This window comes from Hydractinia symbiolongicarpus, chromosome 3, assembly GCF_029227915.1.
Source record: "Hydractinia symbiolongicarpus strain clone_291-10 chromosome 3, HSymV2.1, whole genome shotgun sequence".
Classification (NCBI taxonomy): Eukaryota; Metazoa; Cnidaria; class Hydrozoa; order Anthoathecata; family Hydractiniidae; genus Hydractinia; species Hydractinia symbiolongicarpus.
Window position 1 is genome coordinate 4014713 of NC_079877.1, and position 13793 is coordinate 4028505.

General features: G+C 39.0%; 4 protein-coding genes across 5 annotated transcripts; all 4 read right to left on the reverse strand.

The window, feature by feature from the left end:
- Positions 1 to 489: 489 nt before the first annotated feature.
- On the reverse strand, positions 490 to 2209 carry LOC130635534 (putative gastrointestinal growth factor xP4). Of its 2 annotated transcripts, XM_057444889.1 has the most exons (7): positions 2090 to 2209; positions 1896 to 2006; positions 1685 to 1819; positions 1477 to 1611; positions 1270 to 1407; positions 1042 to 1173; positions 490 to 968 (listed from the first exon to the last, which is right to left on the reverse strand). In XM_057444889.1, the coding sequence occupies exons 1-6, from the start codon at positions 2148 to 2150 to the stop codon at positions 1043 to 1045; spliced, it is 711 nt and encodes a 236-aa protein (XP_057300872.1). In that variant the 5' UTR covers positions 2151 to 2209; the 3' UTR covers positions 490 to 968; position 1042. The 2 variants fall into 2 exon arrangements, with proteins under 2 accessions (XP_057300872.1, XP_057300874.1); XM_057444891.1 differs by lacking the exon at positions 490 to 968 and having other exon boundaries at positions 979 to 1173.
- Positions 2210 to 5660: 3451 nt separating this feature from the next.
- LOC130635536 (putative gastrointestinal growth factor xP4) lies at positions 5661 to 6976 on the reverse strand. Its single transcript, XM_057444893.1, has 7 exons — positions 6860 to 6976; positions 6666 to 6776; positions 6455 to 6589; positions 6247 to 6381; positions 6040 to 6177; positions 5839 to 5970; positions 5661 to 5765 (listed from the first exon to the last, which is right to left on the reverse strand). Exons 1-6 carry the CDS (start codon positions 6918 to 6920, stop codon positions 5840 to 5842), a joined length of 711 nt encoding a protein of 236 aa, XP_057300876.1. The 5' UTR covers positions 6921 to 6976; the 3' UTR covers positions 5661 to 5765; position 5839.
- A 1792-nt stretch (positions 6977 to 8768) lies between these two features.
- On the reverse strand, positions 8769 to 10106 carry LOC130635360 (putative gastrointestinal growth factor xP4). Its single transcript, XM_057444693.1, has 7 exons — positions 9990 to 10106; positions 9796 to 9906; positions 9585 to 9719; positions 9377 to 9511; positions 9170 to 9307; positions 8942 to 9073; positions 8769 to 8868 (listed from the first exon to the last, which is right to left on the reverse strand). Exons 1-6 carry the CDS (start codon positions 10048 to 10050, stop codon positions 8943 to 8945), a joined length of 711 nt encoding a protein of 236 aa, XP_057300676.1. The 5' UTR covers positions 10051 to 10106; the 3' UTR covers positions 8769 to 8868; position 8942.
- A 1745-nt stretch (positions 10107 to 11851) lies between these two features.
- LOC130635361 (putative gastrointestinal growth factor xP4) lies at positions 11852 to 13251 on the reverse strand. Its single transcript, XM_057444694.1, has 7 exons — positions 13120 to 13251; positions 12926 to 13036; positions 12715 to 12849; positions 12507 to 12641; positions 12300 to 12437; positions 12072 to 12203; positions 11852 to 11998 (listed from the first exon to the last, which is right to left on the reverse strand). The coding sequence occupies exons 1-6, from the start codon at positions 13178 to 13180 to the stop codon at positions 12073 to 12075; spliced, it is 711 nt and encodes a 236-aa protein (XP_057300677.1). The 5' UTR covers positions 13181 to 13251; the 3' UTR covers positions 11852 to 11998; position 12072.
- Positions 13252 to 13793: the final 542 nt, after the last annotated feature.

The following is a 13793-nucleotide window of genomic DNA, read 5'->3' on the forward strand; positions in this document are numbered from 1 at the left end:
ATATACGGGAAATCCACAGCACAGATTGGGTAAAAAGCCTCAACGACGAGCTTCATACAGCCCGGTGCAACTTTTGACCTTGTAACATACATATTAATAACTATAAATGCATACAAATAACATTGGAAAAAATAGCCAAACACATCCACACTGAAAAATGAAGTTGCAGTAAATCCTAAATCACGATTCACTCCGTCAGAATCAGAAAAACATGTTCCACGTTCGGTGTCGCAGATAAAAGAAAATGCTTTTAAAAACATTAACAGCACAATGAAAAACAAGCAAAACAACGTCGAATTTATGTGATAAACATGTATTTGAAAAATTGAAACAATAAAACTCAAATGGAAAGTTCTCTATTTTTTTTACAACCTTGTCATCTTACGAGAAATATTACTCTCGGTCAGCGTAGCGACCTCGCATGTTCGGTCTATGCTTTTGACCTCGCATAAACTTTCTCGGTACAGATAGACAAGTTATTTTATGTTGTATTAATAACGCCCGCAAAAGTAGCCTTTTTGTATTTAGATTTATGCTTTCCGTATCCGCCCTGACATTTTTGACTATCAAAATTGTGGCTCCGAATGAGACAGAATTGCCAAGTTGACAAAGTAGCAAAAAACGGCAATAGCCGGTTAATAACGCCTTGGATAGAAATGCTCACGCCACGCTTGCACGATTGCATTGCGATTCTGGGTATGGCGGCGCCAGAAGATTTCAGGCTTTACTAAATAACGCTTACTACTCCTTTCATCAAATACGGACACTCAAGGCACCCTATGCAATAATTCAAATGTGGTTGGCTGCAGCGACATGACAAAAAGAAAATTGGCAGTCAAATCATTCATCTCCTACTGGATCTTATTGGGAAGGAAAAGTTCATATATTAGAGGTATTTATTTGACAACATATTTTTACAACAATGAGTAGACTAAAGTTCGCATATAATCTTCCGAAGGTCCTCGTATCTAAACGAAAGGAAGTACATATTAAGCTCGTGGCCCGAAATGACTTGCTTACAAAAGTGTTCGCGACTTTTACCTCATCGGTAATAACACCATGGCCCACGACCGGGCAATGAATTATAGCAGCAACCTCTTTTCATGCATTCGAATTCTGTTATACCAGGATAGCCGCAGTCGTCACGTTCTGTTGCTTTGCGCAGACATTTTTCTAACGAAAATTCAACACAAACCAGCAGTAAAAACTTTAAGGATCGCGCATTATGTTATTTTGCGACGAATGTGGAGAGCGTACTTCTATGCTTACCTAGGCGGTGGTAGCACCACGGTCCACTTTGGTTTAGCAATTCACTATAACAACAGCCTTTCTTCTCGCATGCCCGCTTCGTTATGCCTGGATAACCACAATCATGACGTCTTGTTGCTGCTATTTTCCGGCATTTTTCTAAAATTACGGATGGAAGAGTACACAATGCTTTCAAAATACCTAATCAGTAAGAGCGGAACAACTTACCTTGCCTGTAATAACACCACGGTCCCTTTTCCTTGATCGCGTTGTAACAGCATCCTTTTTTGACGCAATCTGATTTGCTTATCCCAGGGTAACCACAATCTTCACGTTTGTTTGCTTCAATCATGGGACAGTTTGCTAGAGTATTTTGAGAAATAATTAGTGGCCCAAATTGTCAGTGTTAATGCCGAAAACATAGTCGAAAATTTACCTTTTCGATGATAACACCACGGGCCAGCCACCTTTAATTCGCCATAACAACATCCCTTTCTCAAGCAATCCAACGGACTAATTCCATGGTAGCCACAATCAACGCGCATTGACGCCTTTATGTTTCGACATTTTGCTATTACGAAACAAATTAGGTAGATTCACAACTAAAATGCAATGACAACCCCCTCAAGTGTAAGAAGCCGTATTACCTCCACATGTGTTGCAAAGCCTTGGGCAATGACTGGAAACGATTTTCTTTGAACAACTAGTTGATCTAACCACAGAGCACAAGATATTTCTGTTGCTGCAAACTCTTGTAGCTGAAAAATTAAGAACAAATGCAATTTTTTTATTATTGCGACGAAACATTGACGGCAATTGCAATGAAGAAGCATTAAAATACCTGTGGCAGCGGCAAAAGCCAAAACAACAAAACAAATCACGTAAATCTGATATTTCCTCATGATTCCGGCTCTTATTTCGTCGGTGCGCGAATCGTATTAGTCCAATTCATGTCAAAGCCTTCTTTATACGCTCTTTTCTCTCTAATTACTGTAATTAATGAGTGCTTATAATCAAGATGGCCGTTTACAAATTACAACGTAAATTCGCCTCCGGGGAAGATATTGTGCATGTAGCATTCACCGTTTAAGCTCTTGTGGGTTTCGCTTTGAAATATGTTGACACGGTCTATGAAGATCATTGTTGATTGTTGAATAAACGGAAGGTTTTTATCGGAGTGGTGTAGGACTAGGGTGCACACGAATCACACACGAGTTATTCTTGTCTTCGGTGACCAAACCAACAATTCCCAATCATACATGCGTGTTATACTTTCAAGAGATCGTTCTTTCGCGGTGAAGGTGATATTCCCTTCAATTTCAATGAATATGAAACAAAAGAGCTAAATTCCATCAGAAGGATGCGTTGCCAATCCTAGATCATTGGATTGTTCATTATACGACGTTCTGACAATGTCTTGTTGTTTTAGATAACTCACATGTCGAAACTATTTTTGTTGCGTACTACATCACATCTAGAAGGTGTCCATTCACACAAGACACGGTCGATTTTGCGGATTTAAGTACCAATACGCGCTGCATCGTGCGCCTTTTTTGTCAGGGATGAAGAGATAAAAAAAAAGAATTTTCTAATATGCTTCAAAATTTACGTCAACGTAACCCTGTTTTGACAACTAGGGATACGTTTCCCTGTTTAACATGCTATTAACATTTCTTATTAAGAACAATGCTGGAGATGAGTAGTCGAAATGAAATACGTGCGTTTAACGTCACTGCTTCAATTGGACGTTAAGTATTTTTATCCCATGACTTTTCATTAATGCCCCTGCGCTGTCATTTATATACCCTCGATAACGGCTTGGTTATAAACGGCACTAGCGGGCCTTATACAGTATTATTTACTGATAGCTATTTTAAATCAGTATATACGGGAAATCCACAGCACTGATTGGGTAAAAGCCTCAACGACGAGCTTCATACAGCCCGGTGCAACTTTTGACCTTGTAACATACATATTAATAACTATAAATGCATACAAATAACATTGGAAAAAATAGCCAAACACATCCACACTGAAAAATGAAGTTGCAGTAAATCCTAAATCACGATTCACTCCGTAAGAATCAGAAAAACATGTTCCACGTTCGGTGTCGCAGATAAAAGAAAATGCTTTTAAAAACATTAACAGCACAATGAAAAACAAGCAAAACAACGTCGAATTTATGTGATAAACATGTATTTGAAAAATTGAAACAATAAAACTCAAATGGAAAGTTCTCTATTTTTTTTACAACCTTGTCATCTTACGAGAAATATTACTCTCGGTCAGCGTAGCGACCTCGCATGTTCGGTCTATGCTTTTGACCTCGCATAAACTTTCTCGGTACAGATAGACAAGTTATTTTATGTTGTATTAATAACGCCCGCAAAAGTAGCCTTTTTGTATTTAGATTTATGCTTTCCGTATCCGCCCTGACATTTTTGACTATCAAAATTGTGGCTCCGAATGAGACAGAATTGCCAAGTTGACAAAGTAGCAAAAAACGGCATTATCCGGTTAATAACGCCTTGGATAGAAATGCTCACGCCACGCTTGCACGGTTGCATTGCGATTCTGGGTATGGCGGCGCCAGAAGATTTCAGGCTTTACTAAATAACGCTTACTACTCCTTTCATCAAATACGGACACTCAAGGCACCCTATGCAATAATTCAAATGTGTTTGGCTGCAGCGACATGACAAAAAGAAAATTGGCAGTCAAATCATTCATCTCCTACTGGATCTTATTGGGAAGGAAAAGTTCATATATTAGAGGTATTTATTTGACAACATATTTTTACAACAATGAGTACACTAAAGTTCGCATATAATCTTCCGAAGGTCCTCGTATCTAAACGAAAGGAAGTACATATTAAGCTCGTGGCCCGAAATGACTTGCTTACAAAAGTGTTCGCGACTTTTACCTCATCGGTAATAACACCATGGCCCACGACCGGGCAATGAATTATAGCAGCAACCTCTTTTCATGCATTCGAATTCTGTTATACCAGGATAGCCGCAGTCGTCACGTTCTGTTGCTTTGCGCAGACATTTTTCTAACGAAAATTCAACACAAACCAGCAGTAAAAACTTTAAGGATCGCGCATTATGTTATTTTGCGACGAATGTGGAGAGCGTACTTCTATGCTTACCTAAGCCACACAAGACACGGTCGATTTTGCGGATTTAAGTACCAATACGCGCTGCATCGTGCGCTTTTTTTGTCAGGGATGAAGAGATAAAAAAAAAGAATTTTCTAATATGCTTCAAAATTTACGTCAACGTAACCCTGTTTTGACAACTAGGGATACGTTTCCCTGTTTAACATGCTATTAACATTTCTTATTAAGAACAATGCTGGAGATGAGTAGTCGAAATGAAATACGTGCGTTTAACGTCACTGCTTCAATTGGACGTTAAGTATTTTTATCCCATGACTTTTCATTAATGCCCCTGCGCTGTCATTTATATACCCTCGATAACGGCTTGGTTATAAACGGCACTAGCGGGCCTTATACAGTATTATTTACTGATAGCTATTTTAAATCAGTATATACGGGAAATCCACAGCACTGATTGGGTAAAAGCCTCAACGACGAGCTTCATACAGCCCGGTGCAACTTTTGACCTTGTAACATACATATTAATAACTATAAATGCATACAAATAACATTGGAAAAAATAGCCAAACACATCCACACTGAAAAATGAAGTTGCAGTAAATCCTAAATCACGATTCACTCCGTCAGAATCAGAAAAACATGTTCCACGTTCGGTGTCGCAGATAAAAGAAAATGCTTTTAAAAACATTAACAGCACAATGAAAAACAAGCAAAACAACGTCGAATTTATGTGATAAACATGTATTTGAAAAATTGAAACAATAAAACTCAAATGGAAAGTTCTCTATTTTTTTTACAACCTTGTCATCTTACGAGAAATATTACTCTCGGTCAGCGTAGCGACCTCGCATGTTCGGTCTATGCTTTTGACCTCGCATAAACTTTCTCGGTACAGATAGACAAGTTATTTTATGTTGTATTAATAACGCCCGCAAAAGTAGCCTTTTTGTATTTAGATTTATGCTTTCCGTATCCGCCCTGACATTTTTGACTATCAAAATTGTGGCTCCGAATGAGACAGAATTGCCAAGTTGACAAAGTAGCAAAAAACGGCATTATCCGGTTAATAACGCCTTGGATAGAAATGCTCACGCCACGCTTGCACGGTTGCATTGCGATTCTGGGTATGGCGGCGCCAGAAGATTTCAGGCTTTACTAAATAACGCTTACTACTCCTTTCATCAAATACGGACACTCAAAGCACCCTATGCAATAATTCAAATGTGTTTGGCTGCAGCGACATGACAAAAAGAAAATTGGCAGTCAAATCATTCATCTCCTACTGGATCTTATTGGGAAGGAAAAGTTCATATATTAGAGGTATTTATTTGACAACATATTTTTACAACAATGAGTACACTAAAGTTCGCATATAATCTTCCGAAGGTCCTCGTATCTAAACGAAAGGAAGTACATATTAAGCTCGTGGCCCGAAATGACTTGCTTACAAAAGTGTTCGCGACTTTTACCTCATCGGTAATAACACCATGGCCCACGACCGGGCAATGAATTATAGCAGCAACCTCTTTTCATGCATTCGAATTCTGTTATACCAGGATAGCCGCAGTCGTCACGTTCTGTTGCTTTGCGCAGACATTTTTCTAACGAAAATTCAACACAAACCAGATGTTATTTTGCGACGAATGTGGAGAGCGTACTTCTATGCTTACCTAGGCGGTGGTAGCACCACGGTCCACTTTGGTTTAGCAATTCACTATAACAACAGCCTTTCTTCTCGCATGCCCGCTTCGTTATGCCTGGATAACCACAATCATGACGTCTTGTTGCTGCTATTTTCCGGCATTTTTCTAAAATTACGGATGGAAGAGTACACAATGCTTTCAAAATACCTAATCAGTAAGAGCGGAACAACTTACCTTGCCTGTAATAACACCACGGTCCCTTTTCCTTGATCGCGTTGTAACAGCATCCTTTTTTGACGCAATCTGATTTGCTTATCCCAGGGTAACCACAATCTTCACGTTTGTTTGCTTCAATCATGGGACAGTTTGCTAGAGTATTTTGAGAAATAATTAGTGGCCCAAATTGTCAGTGTTAATGCCGAAAACATAGTCGAAAATTTACCTTTTCGATGATAACACCACGGGCCAGCCACCTTTAATTCGCCATAACAACATCCCTTTCTCAAGCAATCCAACGGACTAATTCCATGGTAGCCACAATCAACGCGCATTGACGCCTTTATGTTTCGACATTTTGCTATTACGAAACAAATTAGGTAGATTCACAACTAAAATGCAATGACAACCCCCTCAAGTGTAAGAAGCCGTATTACCTCCACATGTGTTGCAAAGCCTTGGGCAATGACTGGAAACGATTTTCTTTGAACAACTAGTTGATCTAACCACAGAGCACAAGATATTTCTGTTGCTGCAAACTCTTGTAGCTGAAAAATTAAGAACAAATGCAATTTTTTTATTATTGCGACGAAACATTGACGGCAATTGCAATGAAGAAGCATTAAAATACCTGTGGCAGCGGCAAAAGCCAAAACAACAAAACAAATCACGTAAATCTGATATTTCCTCATGATTCCGGCTCTTATTTCGTCGGTGCGCGAATCGTATTAGTCCAATTCATGTCAAAGCCTTCTTTATACGCTCTTTTCTCTCTAATTACTGTAATTAATGAGTGCTTATAATCAAGATGGCCGTTTACAAATTACAACGTAAATTCGCCTCCGGGGAAGATATTGTGCATGTAGCATTCACCGTTTAAACTCTTGTGGGTTTCGCTTTGAAATATGTTGACACGGTCTATGAAGATCATTGTTGATTGTTGAATAAACGGAAGGTTTTTATCGGAGTGGTGTAGGACTAGGGTGCACACGAATCACACACGAGTTATTCTTGTCTTCGGTGACCAAACCAACAATTCCCAATCATACATGCGTGTTATACTTTCAAGAGATCGTTCTTTCGCGGTGAAGGTGATATTCCCTTCAATTTCAATGAATATGAAACAAAAGAGCTAAATTCCATCAGAAGGATGCGTTGCCAATCCTAGATCATTGGATTGTTCATTATACGACGTTCTGACAATGTCTTGTTGTTTTAGATAACTCACATGTCGAAACTATTTTTGTTGCGTACTACATCACATCTAGAAGGTGTCCATTCACACAAGACACGGTCGATTTTGCGGATTTAAGTACCAATACGCGCTGCATCGTGCGCCTTTTTTGTCAGGGATGAAGAGATAAAAAAAAAGAATTTTCTAATATGCTTCAAAATTTACGTCAACGTAACCCTGTTTTGACAACTAGGGATACGTTTCCCTGTTTAACATGCTATTAACATTTCTTATTAAGAACAATGCTGGAGATGAGTAGTCGAAATGAAATACGTGCGTTTAACGTCACTGCTTCAATTGGACGTTAAGTATTTTTATCCCATGACTTTTCATTAATGCCCCTGCGCTGTCATTTATATACCCTCGATAACGGCTTGGTTATAAACGGCACTAGCGGGCCTTATACAGTATTATTTACTGATAGCTATTTTAAATCAGTATATACGGGAAATCCACAGCACTGATTGGGTAAAAGCCTCAACGACGAGCTTCATACAGCCCGGTGCAACTTTTGACCTTGTAACATACATATTAATAACTATAAATGCATACAAATAACATTGGAAAAAATAGCCAAACACATCCACACTGAAAAATGAAGTTGCAGTAAATCCTAAATCACGATTCACTCCGTAAGAATCAGAAAAACATGTTCCACGTTCGGTGTCGCAGATAAAAGAAAATGCTTTTAAAAACATTAACAGCACAATGAAAAACAAGCAAAACAACGTCGAATTTATGTGATAAACATGTATTTGAAAAATTGAAACAATAAAACTCAAATGGAAAGTTCTCTATTTTTTTTACAACCTTGTCATCTTACGAGAAATATTACTCTCGGTCAGCGTAGCGACCTCGCATGTTCGGTCTATGCTTTTGACCTCGCATAAACTTTCTCGGTACAGATAGACAAGTTATTTTATGTTGTATTAATAACGCCCGCAAAAGTAGCCTTTTTGTATTTAGATTTATGCTTTCCGTATCCGCCCTGACATTTTTGACTATCAAAATTGTGGCTCCGAATGAGACAGAATTGCCAAGTTGACAAAGTAGCAAAAAACGGCATTATCCGGTTAATAACGCCTTGGATAGAAATGCTCACGCCACGCTTGCACGGTTGCATTGCGATTCTGGGTATGGCGGCGCCAGAAGATTTCAGGCTTTACTAAATAACGCTTACTACTCCTTTCATCAAATACGGACACTCTAAGCACCCTATGCAATAATTCAAATGTGTTTGGTTGCAGCGACATGACAAAAAGAAAATTGGCAGTCAAATCATTCATCTCCTACTGGATCTTATTGGGAAGGAAAAGTTCATATAGTAGAGGTATTTATTTGACAACATATTTTTACAACAATGAGTACACTAAAGTTCGCATATAATCTTCCGAAGGTCCTCGTATCTAAACGAAAGGAAGTACATATTAAGCTCGTGGCCCGAAATGACTTGCTTACAAAAGTGTTCGCGACTTTTACCTCATCGGTAATAACACCATGGCCCACGACCGGGCAATGAATTATAGCAGCAACCTCTTTTCATGCATTCGAATTCTGTTATACCAGGATAGCCGCAGTCGTCACGTTCTGTTGCTTTGCGCAGACATTTTTCTAACGAAAATTCAACACAAACCAGCAGTAAAAACTTTAAGGATCGCGCATTATGTTATTTTGCGACGAATGTGGAGAGCGTACTTCTATGCTTACCTAGGCGGTGGTAGCACCACGGTCCACTTTGGTTTAGCAATTCACTATAACAACAGCCTTTCTTCTCGCATGCCCGCTTCGTTATGCCTGGATAACCACAATCATGACGTCTTGTTGCTGCTATTTTCCGGCATTTTTCTAAAATTACGGATGGAAGAGTACACAATGCTTTCAAAATACCTAATCAGTAAGAGCGGAACAACTTACCTTGCCTGTAATAACACCACGGTCCCTTTTCCTTGATCGCGTTGTAACAGCATCCTTTTTTGACGCAATCTGATTTGCTTATCCCAGGGTAACCACAATCTTCACGTTTGTTTGCTTCAATCATGGGACAGTTTGCTAGAGTATTTTGAGAAATAATTAGTGGCCCAAATTGTCAGTGTTAATGCCGAAAACATAGTCGAAAATTTACCTTTTCGATGATAACACCACGGGCCAGCCACCTTTAATTCGCCATAACAACATCCCTTTCTCAAGCAATCCAACGGACTAATTCCATGGTAGCCACAATCAACGCGCATTGACGCCTTTATGTTTCGACATTTTGCTATTACGAAACAAATTAGGTAGATTCACAACTAAAATGCAATGACAACCCCCTCAAGTGTAAGAAGCCGTATTACCTCCACATGTGTTGCAAAGCCTTGGGCAATGACTGGAAACGATTTTCTTTGAACAACTAGTTGATCTAACCACAGAGCACAAGATATTTCTGTTGCTGCAAACTCTTGTAGCTGAAAAATTAAGAACAAATGCAATTTTTTTATTATTGCGACGAAACATTGACGGCAATTGCAATGAAGAAGCATTAAAATACCTGTGGCAGCGGCAAAAGCCAAAACAACAAAACAAATCACGTAAATCTGATATTTCCTCATGATTCCGGCTCTTATTTCGTCGGTGCGCGAATCGTATTAGTCCAATTCATGTCAAAGCCTTCTTTATACGCTCTTTTCTCTCTAATTACTGTAATTAATGAGTGCTTATAATCAAGATGGCCGTTTACAAATTACAACGTAAATTCGCCTCCGGGGAAGATATTGTGCATGTAGCATTCACCGTTTAAACTCTTGTGGGTTTCGCTTTGAAATATGTTGACACGGTCTATGAAGATCATTGTTGATTGTTGAATAAACGGAAGGTTTTTATCGGAGTGGTGTAGGACTAGGGTGCACACGAATCACACACGAGTTATTCTTGTCTTCGGTGACCAAACCAACAATTCCCAATCATACATGCGTGTTATACTTTCAAGAGATCGTTCTTTCGCGGTGAAGGTGATATTCCCTTCAATTTCAATGAATATGAAACAAAAGAGCTAAATTCCATCAGAAGGATGCGTTGCCAATCCTAGATCATTGGATTGTTCATTATACGACGTTCTGACAATGTCTTGTTGTTTTAGATAACTCACATGTCGAAACTATTTTTGTTGCGTACTACATCACATCTAGAAGGTGTCCATTCACACAAGACACGGTCGATTTTGCGGATTTAAGTACCAATACGCGCTGCATCGTGCGCCTTTTTTGTCAGGGATGAAGAGATAAAAAAAAAGAATTTTCTAATATGCTTCATAATTTACGTCAACGTAACCCTGTTTTGACAACTAGGGATACGTTTCCCTGTTTAACATGCTATTAACATTTCTTATTAAGAACAATGCTGGAGATGAGTAGTCGAAATGAAATACGTGCGTTTAACGTCACTGCTTCAATTGGACGTTAAGTATTTTTATCCCATGACTTTTCATTAATGCCCCTGCGCTGTCATTTATATACCCTCGATAACGGCTTGGTTATAAACGGCACTAGCGGGCCTTATACAGTATTATTTACTGATAGCTATTTTAAATCAGTATATACGGGAAATCCACAGCACTGATTGGGTAAAAGCCTCAACGACGAGCTTCATACAGCCCGGTGCAACTTTTGACCTTGTAACATACATATTAATAACTATAAATGCATACAAATAACATTGGAAAAAATAGCCAAACACATCCACACTGAAAAATGAAGTTGCAGTAAATCCTAAATCACGATTCACTCCGTCAGAATCAGAAAAACATGTTCCACGTTCGGTGTCGCAGATAAAAGAAAATGCTTTTAAAAACATTAACAGCACAATGAAAAACAAGCAAAACAACGTCGAATTTATGTGATAAACATGTATTTGAAAAATTGAAACAATAAAACTCAAATGGAAAGTTCTCTATTTTTTTTACAACCTTGTCATCTTACGAGAAATATTACTCTCGGTCAGCGTAGCGACCTCGCATGTTCGGTCTATGCTTTTGACCTCGCATAAACTTTCTCGGTACAGATAGACAAGTTATTTTATGTTGTATTAATAACGCCCGCAAAAGTAGCCTTTTTGTATTTAGATTTATGCTTTCCGTATCCGCCCTGACATTTTTGACTATCAAAATTGTGGCTCCGAATGAGACAGAATTGCCAAGTTGACGAAGTAGCAAAAAACGGCATTATCCGGTTAATAACGCCTTGGATAGAAATGCTCACGCCACGCTTGCACGGTTGCATTGCGATTCTGGGTATGGCGGCGCCAGAAGATTTCAGGCTTTACTAAATAACGCTTACTACTCCTTTCATCAAATACGGACACTCAAGGCACCCTATGCAATAATTCAAATGTGTTTGGCTGCAGCGACATGACAAAAAGAAAATTGGCAGTCAAATCATTCATCTCCTACTGGATCTTATTGGGAAGGAAAAGTTCATATATTAGAGGTATTTATTTGACAACATATTTTTACAACAATGAGTACACTAAAGTTCGCATATAATCTTCCGAAGGTCCTCGTATCTAAACGAAAGGAAGTACATATTAAGCTCGTGGCCCGAAATGACTTGCTTACAAAAGTGTTCGCGACTTTTACCTCATCGGTAATAACACCATGGCCCACGACCGGGCAATGAATTATAGCAGCAACCTCTTTTCATGCATTCGAATTCTGTTATACCAGGATAGCCGCAGTCGTCACGTTCTGTTGCTTTGCGCAGACATTTTTCTAACGAAAATTCAACACAAACCAGCAGTAAAAACTTTAAGGATCGCGCATTATGTTATTTTGCGACGAATGTGGAGAGCGTACTTCTATGCTTACCTAGGCGGTGGTAGCACCACGGTCCACTTTGGTTTAGCAATTCACTATAACAGCAGCCTTTCTTCTCGCATGCCCGCTTCGTTATGCCTGGATAACCACAATCATGACGTCTTGTTGCTGCTATTTTCCGGCATTTTTCTAAAATTACGGATGGAAGAGTACACAATGCTTTCAAAATACCTAATCAGTAAGAGCGGAACAACTTACCTTGCCTGTAATAACACCACGGTCCCTTTTCCTTGATTGCGTTGTAACAGCATCCTTTTTTGACGCAATCTGATTTGCTTATCCCAGGGTAACCACAATCTTCACGTTTGTTTGCTTCAATCATGGGACAGTTTGCTAGAGTATTTTGAGAAATAATTAGTGGCCCAAATTGTCAGTGTTAATGCCGAAAACATAGTCGAAAATTTACCTTTTCGATGATAACACCACGGGCCAGCCACCTTTAATTCGCCATAACAACATCCCTTTCTCAAGCAATCCAACGGACTAATTCCATGGTAGCCACAATCAACGCGCATTGACGCCTTTATGTTTCGACATTTTGCTATTACGAAACAAATTAGGTAGATTCACAACTAAAATGCAATGACAACCCCCTCAAGTGTAAGAAGCCGTATTACCTCCACATGTGTTGCAAAGCCTTGGGCAATGACTGGAAACGATTTTCTTTGAACAACTAGTTGATCTAACCACAGAGCACAAGATATTTCTGTTGCTGCAAACTCTTGTAGCTGAAAAATTAAGAACAAATGCAATTTTTTTATTATTGCGACGAAACATTGACGGCAATTGCAATGAAGAAGCATTAAAATACCTGTGGCAGCGGCAAAAGCCAAAACAACAAAACAAATCACGTAAATCTGATATTTCCTCATGATTCCGGCTCTTATTTCGTCGGTGCGCGAATCGTATTAGTCCAATTCATGTCAAAGCCTTCTTTATACGCTCTTTTCTCTCTAATTACTGTAATTAATGAGTGCTTATAATCAAGATGGCCGTTTACAAATTACAACGTAAATTCGCCTCCGGGGAAGATATTGTGCATGTAGCATTCACCGTTTAAACTCTTGTGGGTTTCGCTTTGAAATATGTTGACACGGTCTATGAAGATCATTGTTGATTGTTGAATAAACGGAAGGTTTTTATCGGAGTGGTGTAGGACTAGGGTGCACACGAATCACACACGAGTTATTCTTGTCTTCGGTGACCAAACCAACAATTCCCAATCATACATGCGTGTTATACTTTCAAGAGATCGTTCTTTCGCGGTGAAGGTGATATTCCCTTCAATTTCAATGAATATGAAACAAAAGAGCTAAATTCCATCAGAAGGATGCGTTGTCAATCCTAGATCATTGGATTGTTCATTATACGACGTTCTGACAATGTCTTGTTGTTTTAGATAACTCACATGTCGAAACTATTTTTGTTGCGTACTACATCACATCTAGAAGGTGTCCATTCACACAAGACACGGTCGATTTTGCG